At 50.3% G+C, this 19,364-nt stretch overlaps 1 protein-coding gene across 2 annotated transcripts in view; it reads left to right on the forward strand.

The window, feature by feature from the left end:
- Window positions 1-19,364, forward strand: part of Slco2b1 (solute carrier organic anion transporter family member 2B1) — a 42,839-nt gene that overhangs the window by 17,716 nt on the left and 5,759 nt on the right. For both annotated transcript variants that reach the window (XM_005357515.3, XM_026784352.1), the window contains exons 5-10: window positions 1,438-1,671; window positions 2,015-2,113; window positions 4,909-5,099; window positions 12,277-12,370; window positions 16,504-16,861; window positions 18,645-18,810. In XM_005357515.3, the coding sequence (XP_005357572.1) occupies window positions 1,438-1,671; window positions 2,015-2,113; window positions 4,909-5,099; window positions 12,277-12,370; window positions 16,504-16,861; window positions 18,645-18,810 (1,142 nt within the window). The remainder of the gene's footprint in view (window positions 1-1,437; window positions 1,672-2,014; window positions 2,114-4,908; window positions 5,100-12,276; window positions 12,371-16,503; window positions 16,862-18,644; window positions 18,811-19,364) is intronic.

The raw sequence follows: 19,364 nt of genomic DNA on the forward strand, positions 1-19,364 counted from the left end.
GCTGCTCGGGCTACATTGTGACCTCTTGTCTCATATTTTAAAAAATTGCTGAGTGGGTTTCTAGAGCAGAGAGGACAGTTGTCGACAGGGCATCTCGGGATGCTGGAAAAGTAAGACTTCCTCGTGTTTCTTTGCCCAGAACTTCTACTTTAGCAGATAGTTTTCTGTGCAAGGTCACACTGTGTTCTCCCTGCCAGCTCCGAGCTCTTCTTGTCTGAACCTCAGTGTTCACAAAATCAGCTCAAAGGTTTCGATGACTCTAAGCTCCAAACCCTCTCCCGTCTCTGACATGCACAGCCCTTTGTACGGTTTATCCTCTCTGAGGTAGTTTGTGTAACAGGCCAGGCTGTCTGAAAGACCCTGGAGACACCCAGGGATGCAAATAGCAAATGTGAACCCCAGGGTGACTGATGTCTGCAATGCCCTCTGGGAACTAGACAGGGCCACTGCTCACTACCCCATCAGTGTCCCCCATGGGGCAGAGGTTTCCACTATTGCCTCGGGGCCCCAAGGCCAAAGAGGGAGATGCAAGGCCAGGCCCACACCTGGGCACCACCCAGAACTATTCTGCTTTTCAACTCCTAATGTTGAGAGAACACCAGTTCTGGGAGACGCACTTAAGGGATGAGGACTAGAGAGAGAGGCAAGGTCGCACGGTGGGAGAGCCACTAATGCCTTTGGCTACATGGTTCTTCCCAGTACCGGGTGTGACTCTCCGGGTTAGCTTGACACCCTGACCCTGCTGTCACAGAAGGAGGGCCACTTCAGCACAGTGGGGACCATAATAGAATGAGGGTCTCCTCAAGTGTGCTCACCAAATATTGGTCAAGGAATAAATGTCTGGTGCTAAATTAAGAAAATGTCCTTTCCTGCACTTTGTGTCCATGTCCTGAACTCAAAATGAATGAACTCCCTCCCCAAAGTGAATACCAAGGACAGCAGAGCCCACCATGGTCTGGTGGCTTCCTGCTCTTGCCCAGCCCTGCCTGTAGCCCTGGCTTGACCCTACTCCGTGACTTGTTGTTCAGAACATCTCATTCCAACACTGTGTGCTTTTGAGGCCCCGGGTTTGCCCTACTGTGGACTCTCCTAGGAATATCCCTTCCCTCTCCCTTTCTTGAAAACTTCTTTATTTGTCTTTCTCCACCCAGTTCATACTCTACCTTTTTTAGTAACCCCTGTGCCTCCACCCAAGGGCCACCACTTTTCTGACCCTTCTGAATGTCCCTACTTGGAAAGGTGACCTGTAATAAATTAAGACCAGGAATGGGAAGTCAAACTAAGGAGCCCAGATGATTGACATGTTTCTGCTTCACAGACCTAGATCCCCTTAGGTTTTGGGGGATCGAGTGACTTATACCCAAGCACTCAGGACAGCTCCTTACCTCTGATATTGCTCATCTTAGCTATGGTCGTATTCTTATTGTCTTCTCTCAGATTATAAATCGCAGGACATGGAAGCTTCCCTATGCCTACCCACGACTGTGGCTCCAGCCTCTACCCCCTCCAACGACAGTTGTTCCAGCCACACAGAAGCCAAGCATCTTACTATGGTGGGGATCATGTTCACAGCGCAGACCCTGCTCGGCATAGGTGGTGTGCCCATACAGCCCTTTGGTATCTCCTACATTGATGACTTTGCCCACCATAGCAACTCACCTCTCTACCTTGGTAAGGATGGTCTCTTCCCTTCAGCTCTGAGAAGGGGGCCAGGCCCAGGCAGGGGCGAGAGAAGCCAAGCATGATGGGCCAAGAAAATTCTGGTGAAGTCCTAGAGAGCTCCCCAACCATGACCAGGAGTCAGGACTGCTCTTGGAAGACTGAGCAGGTAAAGAGCCACTTGAGGCAGGCAGAGACACCCACTGATGGTGGTTATAGACCCTCTGAGTGTAGGTAGGGACCCACTATGGATAGGCAGGGACCCGCGGAGGTATGGGGGGACCTACTGGTGATAGTCAGAGAGATGTTGATGGCAGACGGGGCCGCAGGATCCTCACCAAGACTTGTATTGCAGGAATCCTGTTTGCAGTGACCACGATTGGGCCCGGCATGGCCTATGGGCTGGGCAGCCTCATGCTGCGCCTTTATGTGGACATTGACCGGATGCCAGAAGGTGAGCCTGTGGGGTATACATGTACTCTCCAGGGTGCACACATGCACTGTAGCTGACTGCCGGTCTTACAGGAGGCGCAAAACCAGGAGCCCATTTGGGAGCCCCAGCAGCAACACTGACCATGGACAAGCCTTTTCCTTTCACTCTCTGGGCCTGTTTCCTCATTCTTTTTTTTTTTTTTTGTTTTTTTTTGTTTTTTTGTTTTTGTTTTGTTTTGTTTTTCGAGACAGGGTTTCTCTGTGGTTTTGGAGCCTGTCCTGGAACTAGCTCTTGTAGACCAGGCTGGTCTCGAACTCACAGAGATCCGCCTGCCTCTGCCTCCCGAGTGCTGGGATTAAAGGCGTGCGCCACCACCGCCCGGCCCTGTTTTCTCATTCTTGAGATAATCTTTATCCTCCTGTCTCCCAAGACTGTCACCAGAATCTAGTGAAGTGTCAGAGACGATAAACTGTAGAGTGCCATCTTCTGAGGAGCTGTGCCCTCCTCTGTCACCAACTTCCCTCCCCTAGGCACAGGCATACTGTTGACAGGTAATAAAACAGACCCTCTAAGCTTATAGGGAACACCGTCTTAGTGGGGGAAAGCTTCCTAAGGCCAGGGCCAAACCATACTGAGAATGGAGAGTGGAGTTCAATGACACCTGTGTTCTCCTGGGCCTCTCCCAGCTGAGACACAGCCTAGGGCACCTCAAAGCCCCTTTTAGACAATGGACTACCTCAGATTCTGAGAAACTTCCAGAGGCATCATTTGGGAATCTACCCTCAGATCAGCCAGAGGTCAGAATGGGCCAAGGAGTCTGGTTAGAGCTTGGTTTGAAGGTGGCCAGGAAGAGGTGTGTAGGGGTCCCAGGGCCCTGGATCCCTGTGTGTTCCAGGGGATGGGGTTCAGAGGGGTGAGGTGTTCTATTAGAGCAGGTCACTGTGGCTTCTTAGCTGCCTGGTTGTCACACCAGCGTATGAGTACCTGGTGCCCCTTCTGCCACCTACGGCTCAGAAGTTCTGTTCCTCACTTGCAAAGCCACCATAACACAAACGTGACTGGGGGGTGGGGGGAGCATTCTCTAGCTTTTCCGCATGGGTTCCTCCAGTCAGGACAGGTCTGGACTGTTATGCACAACCATCATGAGTAACAATTCTGCCTATATCTCTTCCTTCTAGAACACTGGACCCCAACACCAGACCTGAGCTCTGTTACTAGCCAGCCCCTTGATAGCCTGAGAGAGAGGTTCTGGGATTTGGGGTGACCTAGGCTTCCCAGCCACCTCCACTTGGTAGAGAGTGTGTGTTTCCTGTCACTGTTAATATTGTCTTGGCCCACAGGGTGGATGTTTCCTCTGAGCCACCTCCTAGGTCCTTTCTTCATGGAGGATTGGAAGGGTGGGCGGTTCCTGCCTGCTGCAGGCACAGGCTAGCATATGCATGAAGAGGAGTCAGGCTCTCTCTAGTCTGACTCGGAGCCAAGGCAGACAAGAAACAGGGAAAGCATTGAGTGGAGAAGCCACACCTATCCTGGCTCTGGAACTCCATTTGCTAATTGCCAGCCGTGTTCCCTCGTCCCTTCCCAGAGACAGGCTCAGGATCCAGCACCTGGAGAACAGGCTGTGCGAGCTGCTGATTGGTGTTACCGGGGACTTGTATTTTTATACAGTACTTATGAGCCTGGGTGTTGTGTAACTTTTCCTGGAGAGAAGTGAGCAAGCGTGTTTTCACCCCAGATAGGGCAATGATGACAGACCAAAGAAACAACTGCATCTTAGGCGAGCCTGGTACGCCATTTCGTTTGTTAGAGTTACTTAGAGGAGCGTGGAGGACACAAGGGCATCCCTGAGAGGCCACTACAGCTTGGGTGACCACACACAGAAGCTGTATCCCTGGAGTCCCCCACACAACTTGCAGATGTCCCACCAGAGAGGCTCGTTCTGCTCAGAAATTGCTTCCTGCTTTTATAACCGTCAGAGGGGCTTGTGGAGCTGGTAATTTTCTCAGCCTCCTGAGTCTTACAATCCTCCCTTCAGAGAAAACAGAAGATGCCCCTCTTTAGCTTTATAAGTTTTAAGGGCAGTTATGCATCATGTTCTAAATAAAACAGGCAAGATACCAAAACCACAGGGACGGGGCTTGTTAAAGGAACACATTCATTAGCCACCTTCCCCCCAAAGCCTGTGGTCATTTGAAGCAGATCTTCAATATCACCAAATATGTCTGCTAAACAGTCCCAGTTATTTTAAACGTGCAGATCTGAAAACAAAAGCAATCCCACCCTCATTTGGTTCAGTAACAGCACATTGTCTAACAGTGGAAATTGCAATGGGAACAGAAGCAGGAGAGGAGGAGCAAGTGGCTATAAAACCCACATCCCTCCAAGTGCTTTCCTTGTCTGTCTTTCATGGATTTTGAGACAGGATCTCATATAGACCGGACTGGTTTTAAAGTCAATGCTTAGTAAAGAGTGACCTTGAAATTTTTGATTGTTCTGCTTCCACTTCCCGAGCGCCCAGTTTAGATTTTAAATTTTTAATTACGTTTACTTGCTCTCTCTCTCTATATATGTGTGTGTGTGTGTTTGTGTATATATATAATATAATATATATTAGTTTCTGTAATTTTCCCAACAACTCTATGATGTAGAAACCTCATCTCCTAATGCTGTTGATACCTGTACGCCACAGTGGGAGAAACTGAGGCACTGACGTGTGCATTATTACAGTATTCCATTGGCTTAGAAGTTGAGGGTCCTCAGAGGTAAGTAATGATAACCAGCTGTGATGTTAACACTGTCACGGTTTTCTATTCCAGGAGGTATCAACTTGACCCCCAAAGACCCCCGATGGGTAGGCGCCTGGTGGCTGGGCTTCCTCATCTCTGCTGGATTGGTGGTACTGGCTGCCATCCCCTACTTCTTCTTCCCCAGGGAAATGCCCAAGGAGAAACATGAGCTTCACTTAAGGCGCAAGGTCTTGACTGGTGCAGCCTCCAGAGTCAGCAAGGTAAGCATCCTCCATGTACGGGCCACAGAACCCACCATCCTAACAGAGGCTTCATCCTTCCTGAGCAAGCTCCAGTGCCCCCTCCCAACAGGCCTGCCCAGTGACCATCATGGGTCCCTTCCGTGACCCAGGAGATGTGGGGCCAGAGGTAGGACGAAATGAGCATGCTCAGTGAGCAAGGCGTGGACTCCTGCAGGAAAAGCACAGGCGTGTGGGGCTCATGCCCTCCTGCATTGGCCACTTAGAAGTTCTGGAGATTCTGACCATGCTGGGAGATGCTGAAGGTGGAGGTTGTTGTTCAGCTTGGGTCTAAGAATTCCTGAGGGAGGAGGGGTTTGAGCTGGATACACAGGCAGGAACAGAGGGGTGAGCTGAGGGATGCTGGGTGCACACAGCCTCAGCAAAGGATTCCACAGCAAACATGAACCTGGCCACTTCAGGCGCATGATAGGATGAAAATACACATAGAGCAGGCTGGGCCAGGCTGGGGGGAGTCACAGCCTTTTCCAAAGTCACACAGCTGAAAGAGAGACCAGGAGCTGTGAACCACAGGGCAGGAGAGGCGATTCTAAGCCAAGGACTCCCAATTTTCCAGGAATTCACAAAAATATGAGGCCTCAAAGACAATAAGCTGATGTCAAATAAAAGAAAAAATGACAAAACACAATTTACTCTGCCCCGTGCTGGGGTCTGACCCTCTCAGACCTTACACATGTAGGGCGGGGACTCTACCGCTAAGTTATGCATAACTGGCCATGGAAGCAAGCTTTAAAAGTTTACGACGTAATTTCAATCTCATTAATATTCTAATACATACAGACTTGACTATATATTCAGAAGCTTTGCACGTTGTGTTTTCTCTTTCCCAAGCGTGTGAGATACTTGTTAAAACCGCAAATGTATAAATTAAGGTACTTGCTAATAAACTATTCTAATTGCAAAAGGACAATTCTTACTAATCCTGCCAGATGTTGCACAGCGAAAGGAATTCTGCTTTCTGTGGTGGCCACAAGCTTTGCTTCTGAGAATGTCCACTGCCGTGTGGGAGGGGGGCTTCCCTCTTAGAACAAGAGAGTTTGGCCTAGGAAGGGGACCTGAAAAAGGACATTTCTTTTTTTTGTCATTTTTTTAAAAATTAAACTCCCATTAGAACATGAGTTTGAGTCTAACTACGCGCAGGTCCATCTGTCCTTCTGAGCCTCGCCAACCACCTCACCCCAGGACCACACAGCTCAGGTTAGGACACCCAGCAGGGGCCAGAATCACATGACCTTTGCTGGTTTCAAGACCCCTAAGCATCCCTTGGGGATGGGACAGGAAGCAAGGACTCCCTAGCTGCTTTACCAGGAACTGTGTGCATAAAGATGACGGAAGGCCAGGAGGATTGGAGAGAAGCCACCGAGACTCTGAGGCTATAATGGGAGCCGGCAGCGGAGCACCTATGGGCAGGCAAGAGGATGGACACAGGATCTGCTGCTCCAGGACAGGACTTGCCCAGAAACGATGCTGGGCTGACAGGGCCGTGCTGGCTCAGAGGCAAGGGGAGGCCATTTCATCAGAAAACAAGAGTTTGAAATCTCAGTTCTAGCTAGCTCAGGCCATGATTCAAATTCCCAGAATCTGGAGAGGAGTCCTTGGAATTAGGAGTATCACTTAGGAGGACAAGAGACTGTATGGCTGGTGACAGATACTCTGAGTTGGGCCCTATTTTTGGACACGGAACAATAGGAGTGGGTGACTGTCTGCTGGGCTGGGTCACAGGTCAGTCACTTCCCTGTGCTTACCGCCGTCTGTGGTGTGCACAGGCGCAGAGGTCAGGTTGCTGGAGCACCACCCAGCCGCCTCGGGTTCTGAGAATATACAGTCCTGGCTGCTGCGGGCCCCTGGAGTCGGCTTAGAGTGTACCATGAAGCCTTGGGACACCAGTCCTGATCGCATGTCTGGCTGGCTGACTGCAACCACCCTGTCAGCTCACGGGGTTCTGGGAGGCAAGAAGCCGAGAGGTTCTTAAGAAAAGATTGAAGGGCTAAGAACACGGGGATCTGCTTCCAACAGCTCTTGAGCAATAAATATTGATGTGGGAGGGATTGATTCTCTGCCTCCATCTCCTTGAGGCTGCCAGGGCTGGCCAGGCTGCTTGAAATAAGGTTTGGCTGGCCTGGCCCATGAGGGTCCCTAGTGAAGAGCATGGAGGAGAAGGGGTCCCGGAGGGTGAGATTGGCTGCTAGACCCTGCATGTGTCTCTCCAGCAGGGAGGGGGGGATGGGTGAGAAGGAAGAAGTCAAAGCTAGACTGTTTGGAAAATCTTTTCAAACGTCTTCTCCTAGACTTAGTTAGTGCCCAGGAGCCCCCTCAGTACCCTAAAGGTAAATGCAGCCATTAAGGGTATCCAAATGGCTCTGATACATAATCTAAAGCTTGTCTTATCATGAGAGGGTCTAGCCTGTGCCTAATGGGTGGCCAAAGATCTACAGACTGAGGCTATGTTCTCTAACCAGCTCCCTGTGGCTGGGTTGTTTTTACAGGGAAGTTAAAGGAGACACCCATATACCCGCCCTGAGGAGTGGAGGAAGGCCAGGTGCAGGGATCGGTACCTAGGTGGTAGCTCAGGGATGAGGGTTTGGCAGAGCAAAAATGGCCTCTTGAGGGCTCCCTGACAGATTTCTGGATGCATTTCCCCCTGGGTAGATGTGTCCCTATTCACAGGTCTCTCAGAGAATTTGCTCTGGGGCTGAGCCAGGCACTAGGAAGGGCCTGACTGCCTGCTTTCCTTCCTGGCAGGTCTCTTGCTTCTTGTATCAAGGATCCTGGCCATAGCCAGATTCCAAGTGTCCACTGGGTGCCATGACCTTCTACTGGGTCCTTTGTCCAAGATAGCTGTGTGTGTATATTATTCCTATAATAGTTCTGAGTTTAGAATCCCAAAGGTATAGGCTTAGTGTTCAGGGCTTTGTGTTTGTTGTTGACTGGTTGGGGGGGTCTTAATTTTTTTTAATTGTTTTTATTGAGCTATACATTTTTTCCACTCCCCCTTCTACCTTCTCCCATGACCTCCACACTCCCAAGTTACTCAGGAGATCTTGTCTTTTTTTCCTTCCTATGTAAATCCATGTATGTTTCTCTTAGGGTCCTCTTTGTTGTCTAGGATGTCTGGGGTTGTGAACTGTAGGTTGGTTTTTCTTTGCTTTATGTCTAGAAGTCACTCACTTATGAGTGAGTACATATTGTCATTGTCTTTCTGGATCTGGGTTACCTCACTCAATATGGCTTTTTCTAGATCCATCCATTTGCCTGCAAATTTCAAGATATCATTAATTTTTACTGCTGTGCTTTGGCTAAAGAGTCCCAATGAAAGTCTTCTTGGCATCTGAGTAGCGGGGAGAAAGGCTGGGTGGGGGATTCTTATGACGCCTGTATCCCCTGACCCAGCTCTGCTACTTACTAACCCTGGAATCTACAACACATCAACATTTTAAAATTACATAAGAATGAAGGAGGCAAAGTCTGGGGATAGGTGGTCTAGCACCTGGCACAGGCTCAGGGTGTAGGGGGCTTATCTTATCTCCTTCCTCTACCAGGCCAGATTTTAAGGGAGAGAAGAAAAACAAAACAAAACAGAAAACTACCTTCTCCCTCCCCCCACCAATGTTCTTAAATGCTTTATTTTATTCCTAGTTAAAGAAGCATCAGTTGTTTGTTTTTTTTCAAATTCTTCTTTTAACAAGCAAGTAAAACGCGTGCCTGTGTCTGGTGTACCGAACGTTTCGATCTGTGTATAAAGGAGGCCACGGCTACCTCAAACTGTCCAGCAGACTACCTCCCGTGGTTGTCTGCTGTGGGCACTTAAAGATCAAGTCTTTCAGTGATTCTAAAGTTTACAACACTATGCTGGGTCTCCGTCATCATCACGATTGCAGTAGAGTCCTCTTGAACCTGTACCTCCTGTGGAGCTGCAGTTTGCACGTCCCCTGCAGCAGCTCCCTAGTCCTCCCCGACAGCCCCTGGGAGCCACCGCTGCAAACTCCCTGCCCTGAGTTCCAGTTCCTTAGACTCCACCTACAAATATCTGTTGCATCTGGCTGCTTACACTTTAACGAAATGCACTCCGCATCCTGACAAATGAAGGAACTCTGTTCCGTGTTAAGAACAGTTCTCACGTGGTCTTCATCCGCTCACCTGCTAAGAGACTGTTGCTAATGCACTTAGGCTGACTGTGAATCTCAGTCATTGTGGCGGGAACTGCCGTGAACATGGGCATGTGGCTCTCTCTAACACTAGACATTGCTCGTTCACCTGCCTATTTACGTTAGGACTTAGGTTATTACGAGCCTAGGACTGTATACACGCTCTCTCTGCAAGCAAGTCTGCCACTCAGCCAGATCCCTAGCCCTAATCTCACCATTTTTTTTCCTTTTTGAGACAAGGCTCTGTGTATTCCAGGCTCATTATATAGCCAAAGAGGACCGTGAACTCCCAATCCTCCTACCTCCACTTGCCATGTGCCGGGAATACTCACAGGGGCCACCACACCTAGTTTATGTGGGAGTGGGATTTGAACCCAGGACCTCTGTACTAACTGAGCTACACATCCCCAGCCCTGGTTTTAGTTTTTGGGAGGCACTTTCACACTTTCGGCTTATACTCACTCCCATTTCCACCAGCGGTGTGCAAGGGTTCCCCTTCCACAGCCTCACTAGGGCTAGCTGCCTTTTGTCTTCTTTTCTGTGGGCCACTCTGACTGGAGTGAGGCGATTGACCACTGTTCATCTGCTTTTCGGAATCGTCTTTCCATTATATTCGGGAGAGAGTTTGAGACAGCTCCCACCAAACCCAGGTCTGGCGCTAGGTAAAAGAGTAGGGATTAACCTAGCATTTATTCTGTTCCTCCTGCGCGCTCCTGGGTTCCAGGGGTGTCTTATCTCATTGAATCTACTGCCGCCCGCGCAGCAGGTACAGTATGGATGTTCTTCTTACCCCTGAGGGACTTGACCTGCAGAAAGTAAACAGCGCAGTCGCAGGACTTATACGTGCTACTGAGGTTCAGTTCCGGAAAACAAATACAAGCGAAGGATTCACAGAAGGAGAGAGTAGCGTGCTAACACGCACGGAGAGGTCAACCTGCGGAGGACAAGTGAGCAGCTTAGTGGTGTTCTGCTCCAGTCCTCTACCCCGTCCCCTTAGAGGGTCATCAGCTCCCAGGGAACTGGTGCTTGTGCCCACTTTCTGTGACGGCACCAGGTAGGCACTGAGAGCCAGCAGCCCAGCTCGGGCTCCATAGGACTGGGACCCAGCCCCAGGTTGAAGCCTTCTAGGACCTTAGCTGTCCTCAGACATAGCTTCAAGGTGGCTAGAAGCCCACATCAAGTCCTGTTCACAGCCTGTGTGTCCTGTAGGCTTGCCGCTGTCAGCACCAAGTCCCAAGAGAGGAAGTTCTACCAGGCTTGCTGACCTGGGCAAACCACAGGCCAGATGGGCCACCCCAAGCCCTGCTGGATGACAACACAGTGCTTCCTGTCTGAAGAACCCACAATTAGTCAGCGCTCCTCCAAAACAGATGCTGTTTGAAAGGTAGAAACAAATGGAAGCATAGGGCGTGTGAATCTGGGGCAATGGGGCTCCTGCCTGACACCCCAGAATAAAGTCCCCATCTCTTCATCCGGCTGTAGACCCCCCAGGTCTGGCCCTAGTCTATCACCTGTCTCCAGGTGCTGGCCTGGGGAATGTTGGCTGTAGTTCAATTTGGAGTAGTAGTGCCCATAGTCTGCCCCAATCCAGGCTCCATCCACCTCCATGCCTCGGGTCATACTGTGCCCTGCTCTGTCACCTCTCCCTCAGCCACACCTCTTCTGACAGCCCCTGAGCCCCTGCATATCTGTCTCTCCTCTCCTGTCCCCAAACCCCATCTCCATTGTCACAACACGTTACTGGGCCAGCTCTTCCATATCTCCTTGGTAGCATTCCCTACACTGCAATGCCCTTCACCAAACAAGTGCAATAAGACAAACGGACAGCACCTGAACTGAAATGGCGGGGCAGATTTGAGTACAGCCAACCTGGCAGGCATGCACACATAAGGGCCAGCTCACACTGTGACCTGGGCACAAAGCTCACAAGATTGCCTGTTCCTCCCTGGCAAGAAACGTGAGTAAGTTCGGTCGGTGCCATGTAGCTTCTTCTACTTCCTTTCACTCCTGGCATCTTTCCCTCAGCTCTTCGAGCCACACCATTCTCCCAGGATGTGACCAGGGCTACTGTCTAAGGCAGTGTGTCCAAAAGAGGTTATCAATGAGTAGATTTGTGTGACTGGTGATAAAGTCTCTGGCAACTACATTCAAGAGTCAACGTGACGATAATTTAAACCAGGCATGACATTACAGACTTGTAATCCCAGCAGTTGAGATGCAGAGGCAGGAGGATCAGGACTTTGAAGTCAACCGTATGTGATAGCTCATGGCTGGACAGCACTCTGGCAGTTTAGGCAGGAGGATAACCAAGAGTTTAAGACATGGTAAGCTCTAGGCCAGCCTGAGCTACACAGTGAGATTCTGTTTGTTTGTTTGTTTTTCTTTTTAAATATTAATTTATTATGTATACAATATTCTGTCTGTGTGTATGCCCGAAGGCCAGAAGAGGGCACCAGACCCCATTACAGATGGTTGGGAGCCACCATGTGGTTGCTGGGAATTGAACTCAGGACCTTTGGAAGAGCAGGCAATGCTCTTAACCTCTGAGCCATCTCTCCAGCCCCAGAGATTCTGTTTTTTAAAGGAGTTCAAGGTCTCCTTCAGTCAACCGGGACCACGTGAGACCTGTCTCAAAAAATAAAAATTCATACAAACGCACATTCCACTAGACCTAAAATATTCCAGTTTGGGCATATGAGAATAGAAAGAGTTCATTCCTGAATCTTGAAAATGCAAATATATATATTGGTGATAGTATGCGCCTGTGGTAATGATAGTCACCAGCGTCGTTTTTAATTTAAATTGTTTAATTTAAGGTGTTACAATTTAACCACAACAGTTTCATTCAGCCTTTCAAGTCTTCTTGTTGAGTACCTAGAGGGCCAAGAACCAACGGAATAGTGGTAGCCTGTGCCCCTGGGGAGTCACCACAGCTCCCTCACCTATGCCCCTGTCATCCCTGAACAGAATCTCTTGGCTATGTGTCTTCCCAGGGTGAGGCGCTCACCTCTCAACAGGAGCCCTTAAAGAAAGAGACTGGATTGCCCCAGATTGCCCCGGACTTGACTGTGGTCCAATTTATCAAAGGTAAGTGAGCCTAGGCAAAAATAAAGTGAGAAAACCAGAGGTGCCTTTGAGATTATACTAAACACAGTCCCTTAGTGCTTTTCTTTATTAGTTAATTTGCATCTATGGGTATCTCATGAGTCCAGACACTCCTGGTAAGGTTGGTCATATACTCCTCTCTGCTGGGAACATCTTTTCTTACTAATGTCCATTACAGTCTTTCTTGTCCCTGTAGGTCATGTTCAAGAGCCCTTCTGCCCTCTGGATATGCCTGCCCCCACCCCCAGGAATGGGGCTACAAGCCTCCATCCTCTGGTCTCTCAGCATCCTTGGGGCTTCTGACTCCGTTCTACCTTGTCTTTGCCCATCCTCTGCCATAAGCAGTGGACTCCTGAAGGTCAAAGCTTGTGTCCTTCCCCTACTTTCCTCTGAGCCTGCAAGCAGGAAGCCTTGAGTAAATGCTCGTTAACTCTCCAGACATCAGCATGGGTAGAAAGCCGGGGACCTGTTTTCTTGATTCTTTGTCCTTGCTTCTCTGTGGGCTTCTGTCCCACAGACAATCTCTCAGTACAGTAGGAAATAGACTCGCTGACAGGAACTTCATGCTACCCTGATCCTGACACAAGAAAATCAATCACTCAGTTACCAGAGCCCACAGTGGGGCCAGGCAGCATTTGCTAAAGAACTCAATCCTGTGGACGTTGATTGAGTGCCTGCTGTGTGCCAGGCAAGTCAAGAGGCCCTGATGTAAGGGCCTGTCAGGCACTGGTCAGTGGAGAGTTTCCTGAAGTTTATTTTTTTTTTCTGTCTCTGATCTGAGTTTCTTCACATAAAGATTGGGTTGGACATATTTGCTTTACCTTTCTAAAAGGATTGGTGTGACCGTCAAGTAGGAGGAGGCCTGGGCAGACAGCACTGTCTACTATTAAAAAAAAAAAAAAAAAACCTGCCTGTGTAAGGTATGGTCTGTCCATGAGCACACCTACCTTCCTGATCTTATCCATGCCTGAACAGAAAGTGGATCTATTATTAGGAAGGTATTATTTATCCAAAGAGATCCTTCACCCTTCCCCAAAGACATTTGAAGTAGGAAAGAATTGGAATCCAATTCTTTGCCAGTTTTCTAAGATTTGATGTTGGGTTGTTGGAGAAGGGAATGTCTGAATTCCATGGGGCTGGGCCTAGAGGCAGCAGCCTACACTGCAGATCTCAGTCTCCCCCAACTCTGGAAGGCTCAGCACACTATACCATGGAAGACTATGTTAATCACTGCTCTGCCTCCTGCCCGGAGAGCAGCTGGAGCTGGTTGTGCAATTAAATCCTAGAGCGAGAGATCTGGACCAGTTCATCTCTGGACTGTTCAGCTTCTAGAGGAGCCTAGAGGAACTAGAGACGGAGCTATCCATAGACCCTGTGGCTAGTTAGCCAACTTGGCCTCTGGACAGCAAAGATCTACAAAGGCCATTCTGACTCCAGGGCCTGGCTTTGACTACCTGCAATCAGGAAGGCGGCAGCAGGAGAAGAAACTCTTAGAGGAGACAGTACCTGGCTGGGGAAGATACCTGATGGGAGAGACGCGTTCTCTTACAGTCTGCACATGGAGGGGAAAGCTGTCTATGGAAGAGACCTGGCCAGGATGCCAGAGGAGGGCTTTGTCTGATGGGAGCCACATGGTCCAGGAGTTAGAGGGGGCTTTTGGCTTGAGGGAGGAAACAGTACTAACGTGAAGGCACACTCATTCTGTTTAAGGCCAGTGCCTGGCCCCTGAGATGAGGGAGGTCCTATCATGTCTGCTGTGGAGACCTTGTGCTGGGGGAAGCCCTGTCTTAAGAGGAGCCTCTGAGCAGGAGACAGGCCCTGGAATTCCCCTTCAGGTAGCTAAGGAAAAGGCTTGGCCCTGCCCTCCAGGAATTTTCCATTCCTTGTGGAGAAGGCTGTGTGCTGTGGAGAGGTGGGGGATGGGCGTATAGTCCGCTGCATTGATGAGTACAGAGGAATGAGCAGGATGGAGGAGTCCTCCGGAGCCAGGCTGACAGGAAGGACAGGAACAGAGCGGGAGGGGCAGAAGGGAGAGCGGGTCTGTGCTAGAAGTGAAGAGAGCCAGTACCCTGGCATCTCTGGATGAGCTGAGTGTGTCCCTGCCTCTCTCTGGGGCCCACCTTGCAGGGAAGGCAACTGATATAAACCTCTCTCCATTCACAGGAAACTTCAGATGTTCTGGGCAACTCGTGGAGGGAGGGGGAAGAGCAGGAGGAGAGAGATAGAGACAGAGAGAGAGAGAGAGAGAGAGAGAGAGAGAGAGAGAGAGAGAGAAGAGAGTAGAGGGGAGGGACAGGGGGAAGGGGCTGCAGCAGCTACCTGGAGTGAGATCGCCTACCCGCCTACCCCACACTAAATGCTGGCTGAACACACCATTTGGAGGCAGGAGACTAGGGACTTGAACTGGACGCATTTCACAGTGTTAGCCCCTGTTCAAACCTCCTGGCCCTACTTTATTTTCTGGCTCTGAAGGAAATAGGCCCAGGCCATGAGGATAGGGACCAAGCTACTTTGACTATGCTCTGAGGACAGCTAGAACATGCCTCCTATAACACAGAGACAAAGGTTCTGGTTGGACAGGAGTAGAATGACCTCTATGGCTTTGTCTCTCCTCACCAGCACACCCTGGTTCCTCTTCCCCTCTTCCCCATACCTTATGTTTAATAGTGGAGACCCTATGCGTCGGAACAGAAAGTGTCCTTGGACATCTCTGAGAACCCCTACTCACCAGGACACTGAACCCAGGAGGGACAGGACCTACCTGCCATTCTGAAGGTTTAGGGCAGCTGAATGAGGCAATGAGGCAGGAAGCAGGAGCTGCCCAGAGCCTGGGGAGGTCCCCACTGCCTGTCTTCAGGCTGGAGTCCTGGCCATGCCCCTACTGGACATTCCTCTCCAAGTCCCCTCATTCTCTAGGTCCTAACTCTTAGCATGATTAATAAAAAACCAGAGACAGAGATTGGGGTTCAGTCTGAAGGTCAGAAAAGCAAAGCAGCCAGCCACCAACTCTTACCTCTGCTTGAGTCAGAAATGACAATTCTGCTTCCAGGTATCTCAGAATGAGACTGTATCTATGGGCTGTCTCCTCCCATCTTATATTCCTCTCTAGGGCTGGGATTAAAAGCATGCACCACTGGGATTAAAGGCATGCACCGACAAATTTCTACAGCAAACTAGTGTGGCTACTGGGATTAAAGGTGTATGTCACCACTTCCTGGTCTGTAAGGCTGACCAGTGGGGCTGTTTTACTCTCTGATCTTCAGGCAAGATTTATTTATTAAAATACAAATGAAATATCACTATATAACTCTCTGTTCTACATTCAGGAAGCCTCCTGGCCCAAGGCTGCCCAGGGTTCATTTTCTCTAGAGACCTGAGATTCTGCCTTAGGCATTTGGACATTTGATCTGGTCCTCACTCATTAAACAATATTTGCAAAATGGCTAGTGTGTCCTGGCTCTAGAGATAAAGCAGTTGATACCATTAAAATTACTGCTCTGAAATAAAATGGGGGCGAGGTGGCAATGAAGCAGCTAAATGGGTGAAGTGTGTAATTCGTTCAGTGCTCTCGGGAAACGCACAAACTGTGGGGTATCAGGGCAGCAGTGGCCCCTGGGTTGAGGACCAAGAAGGGCGGTCTGCTTGCTGGAGCCCCGTCACAGCTGTACCTTGCTGTACAAGGCAGTGATTCAGCTCGTAGAGAGACACTCGCTTCTCAAGGAGTGACTCGAGCCCAGGTTGTCATAGAACGAGCAGGACAAGATGGATTGTGGGGGAGAACAATTCAATAGAGACGGAAAAGAATCTGCAATGAGACGGGAGTGGATGAACTGGACTCGAATGAGAAGGAATGAGATAGAACTGTATCGAACCCCGACGGAAGTGAGCAGAAATAAGCGCGTTAAATAAGCTCCCACGTAACTCAATGAACTGGAAGACACGAGGAGAATTTCAAAGCAGGAAGCAGGATGGAAGGGAATCACATGTAACAGGATAGGCTGGGAAGCACTAGGCGGAAATGGAAGGGATGGATAGGAACGGTAGGGTCGGGGTGAGCAGACGTCGGTGGCGTGGCCGACTGCGCATGCTCACTTCCTTCCCGCTTGTCCCAACAGTCTTCCCCAGGGTGCTGCTGAGGATGCTGCGCCACCCCATCTTCTTGCTGGTCGTCCTGTCCCAGGTGTGCACCTCATCCATGGTGGCAGGCATGGCCACCTTTCTACCTAAGTTCCTGGAGCGCCAGTTTTCCATCACAGCCTCCTTTGCCAACCTGCTCCTTGGCGCCTTCACTATCCCCTTGGCCATTGTGGGCATCGTGCTGGGAGGTGTCTTAGTCAAGAGGCTCCATCTGAGCCCCATGCAGTGCAGCATCCTCTGCCTGCTGGGGTCGCTGTTGTGCATGGTACTCAGCTTGCCACTCTTCTTCATCGGCTGCTCTACTCATCAGATTGCAGGCATCACCCAGGACCTGGGGTGAGTAGGCGTATTCAAGGTGCATGAGGCGGGTAGGTCAGTGAGCCACCTACCTCTCTCCCCTCCCCTGGGGCCTGTCTCCTCCCAGTGCCTACAAATCTCTATGTATGTCTCTCCTTAGTCTCAGGTATGAGCAAGCAGTGGTCACCGGATGGCACTTCCAGGGAGGCTGAGGTCTGTGGGCCAGCAGATGTGGGACAGAAACCACACATAGGAGGCAGGACCCAGTATAGCCTGAGGGAAGCTTTTGCTCCCAGTCGAGGTTATAGCTGCCCCAAAACAACTTGGAGAAAGGGGGTGAGCAGGGAGCTGGGCAGTCCTTCTCAGGGAGGCAGAAGAGGTTAAGAAACTCTGTCTTTTCCTACAATGATCTCATTTTCCCTGGAAGCTTAGTTTGGCCCAGCACCCAGCTAAAATTCCCCAGTAAGTACTTCTTGGCACAACCTCCTTTACTCAAGAGCCAGGTTCCCTCACCTGGGCTCCACCCTTATCGCTTGGCTCCCTTCCTTCTTCTTCTTCTTCTTCCCTTCTCCTTTTCCCAAACAGCCAGGCTGTCTGGAGTAGGACCTTCCATATGTAGAGTGCACCCTAGGCCCTGCAGCCGGGCGCTCAGGAAGCCCCACATCTAGCAAGGACCAGGTTCTCCCAATGACGTTTCAAGTGAAAAGTGAACAGATATTTCACCATCATTTTTTACGATTCATTGGGGAAAGCAATAGCGCAAGGATAGAACCCATGGTAGAGACCCATGGGGACCCAATGAAACATACAAGGAAAGCCTTGAGCCTGCTGGGTGTGTAAGAAACCTTGGCTCTGGGCAGATGTCCATGGTGCTAGTTGCTCAGGAACTAGCTCACTCAATTGGTCTCAGACCGTGCTGCCTGCCTGCGTTTCCTTCCTCCTCTTCCTCCTCTTCCTCAGCTCTGCCATGGCATCTCACTCCCATTCTCACCAAAGTTCTTACAAGTTAATTCATGGTTCTGGGTTCTAGTTCACTGAAGCTCTTGGAGGCCAATCGAGTTTCCGTCTTATGTTCCATTGAGTCCCCATGTGATCTCTATCATGGGTTCCATCATTATATACCCACTTCACGGATGAAACAGTGTCACCTGGCAAGGGTGCTGTGTTTCCTTCTAGCATGATGCCAGATCAGCTAGACCCCAAAGCCATCCTCTTGCCCCCACCCCAGGGTGATCACCCCCTCCAACTCAGCCTCTCTTTGGGCTCCTGCTAGGGAGAGAGCATCTCTAGTGCCTTGGAGTAGATCTTCCGGTGGGGGCACTTGACACAAGGAGTGGGACAGGAGAATGAACACAGGGGTTGTGAGAATTCAGGAGGGTGTCAGTGAGAAGAGAACCCCAGCCCAGCTATTAGAGAAATTAAGGTCCCAGAGGAAGCCAGGCACAGGTTAGAGGCCCCACAGCTGGGCAGTCTGCTTTCCAGAGCCCCGTCACAGCTGTACCTTGCTGTACAAGGCAGTGATTCAGCTCGTAGAGAGACACTCACTTCTGGGAGGAATTTCTGTTGTGTTCCATCCAAGCACAGGGATACTGGCCAGAGCTTCCAGACATGTGGAATCCAGGGTTGGAAGGATGCGCTGCAGACTCTGGCCCAGACTTTTCACTCCCCCGATTAGAAAGTCCCCCGAATTTCAGTGTTTCTCCCTCAGGGAAAAGCTGCAGCTGAAATCGCTGGCCACTGCTCTCAGAGTAGGAGCCAGGCTGCAGAGAGGGCCCTGAGAGAAGAGAGCCCAGCCAAACACATTTGCCTTCTCTCTGTCTAGTGCCCAGACAGAGACAAGCCTGTTTCCTGGCTGTACAGAACCCTGTTCCTGCCAATCGGATGACTTTAACCCTGTTTGCGACACCAGTGCCCACGTGGAATACATCACACCCTGCCATGCGGGCTGCACGGGTCATGTGGTCCAGGAGGCTCTGGGCAAAAGCCAGGTGAGGCCAACCTCCCACACAACCTCTGCCTCCAGGCCTCTTCCCCTCCTATTCTGTGCTGCCTTTCACTCTGCCCTCTGTCACTGCCTTGTTCCTCTGCTTTGGCTGGTGCAGAACATTATTCTCTCGGTAAGTGCCATTGCCAGCCAGGGCCCAGGGAGGGGAGCCACAGCTGACTCCCAGCTGTGTGTCTGCTCAAAGAAATGATCCACGTGGACTTCAGGCTGCAGGAGGGCAGACGCTGTCCCTACCGACACATACAAGAGTAGAGGGGACACAGACCACTTGGGAGGGTCCCAGAGAGCCCCAAAAGAAGCAGAATGTATAGCAGATCTTCCAAGGTCATTAGGCAAGCAAGGACTTAGGATGGGAGGACTTTCTAGGCAGGAACAATAGCATAAGAAGAGATTTAAAGAACACACACTGTGTTGTTTTTTTTTGTTTGTTTGTTTTTTGTTTTGTTTTTCGAGACAGGGTTTCTCTGTGGCTTTGGAGCCTGTCCTGGAACTAGCTCTGTAGACCAGGCTGGTCTCGAACTCACAGAGATCCGCCTG

Source organism: Microtus ochrogaster, chromosome 22 (genome assembly GCF_000317375.1).
Source record: "Microtus ochrogaster isolate Prairie Vole_2 chromosome 22, MicOch1.0, whole genome shotgun sequence".
Taxonomy (NCBI): Eukaryota; Metazoa; Chordata; class Mammalia; order Rodentia; family Cricetidae; genus Microtus; species Microtus ochrogaster.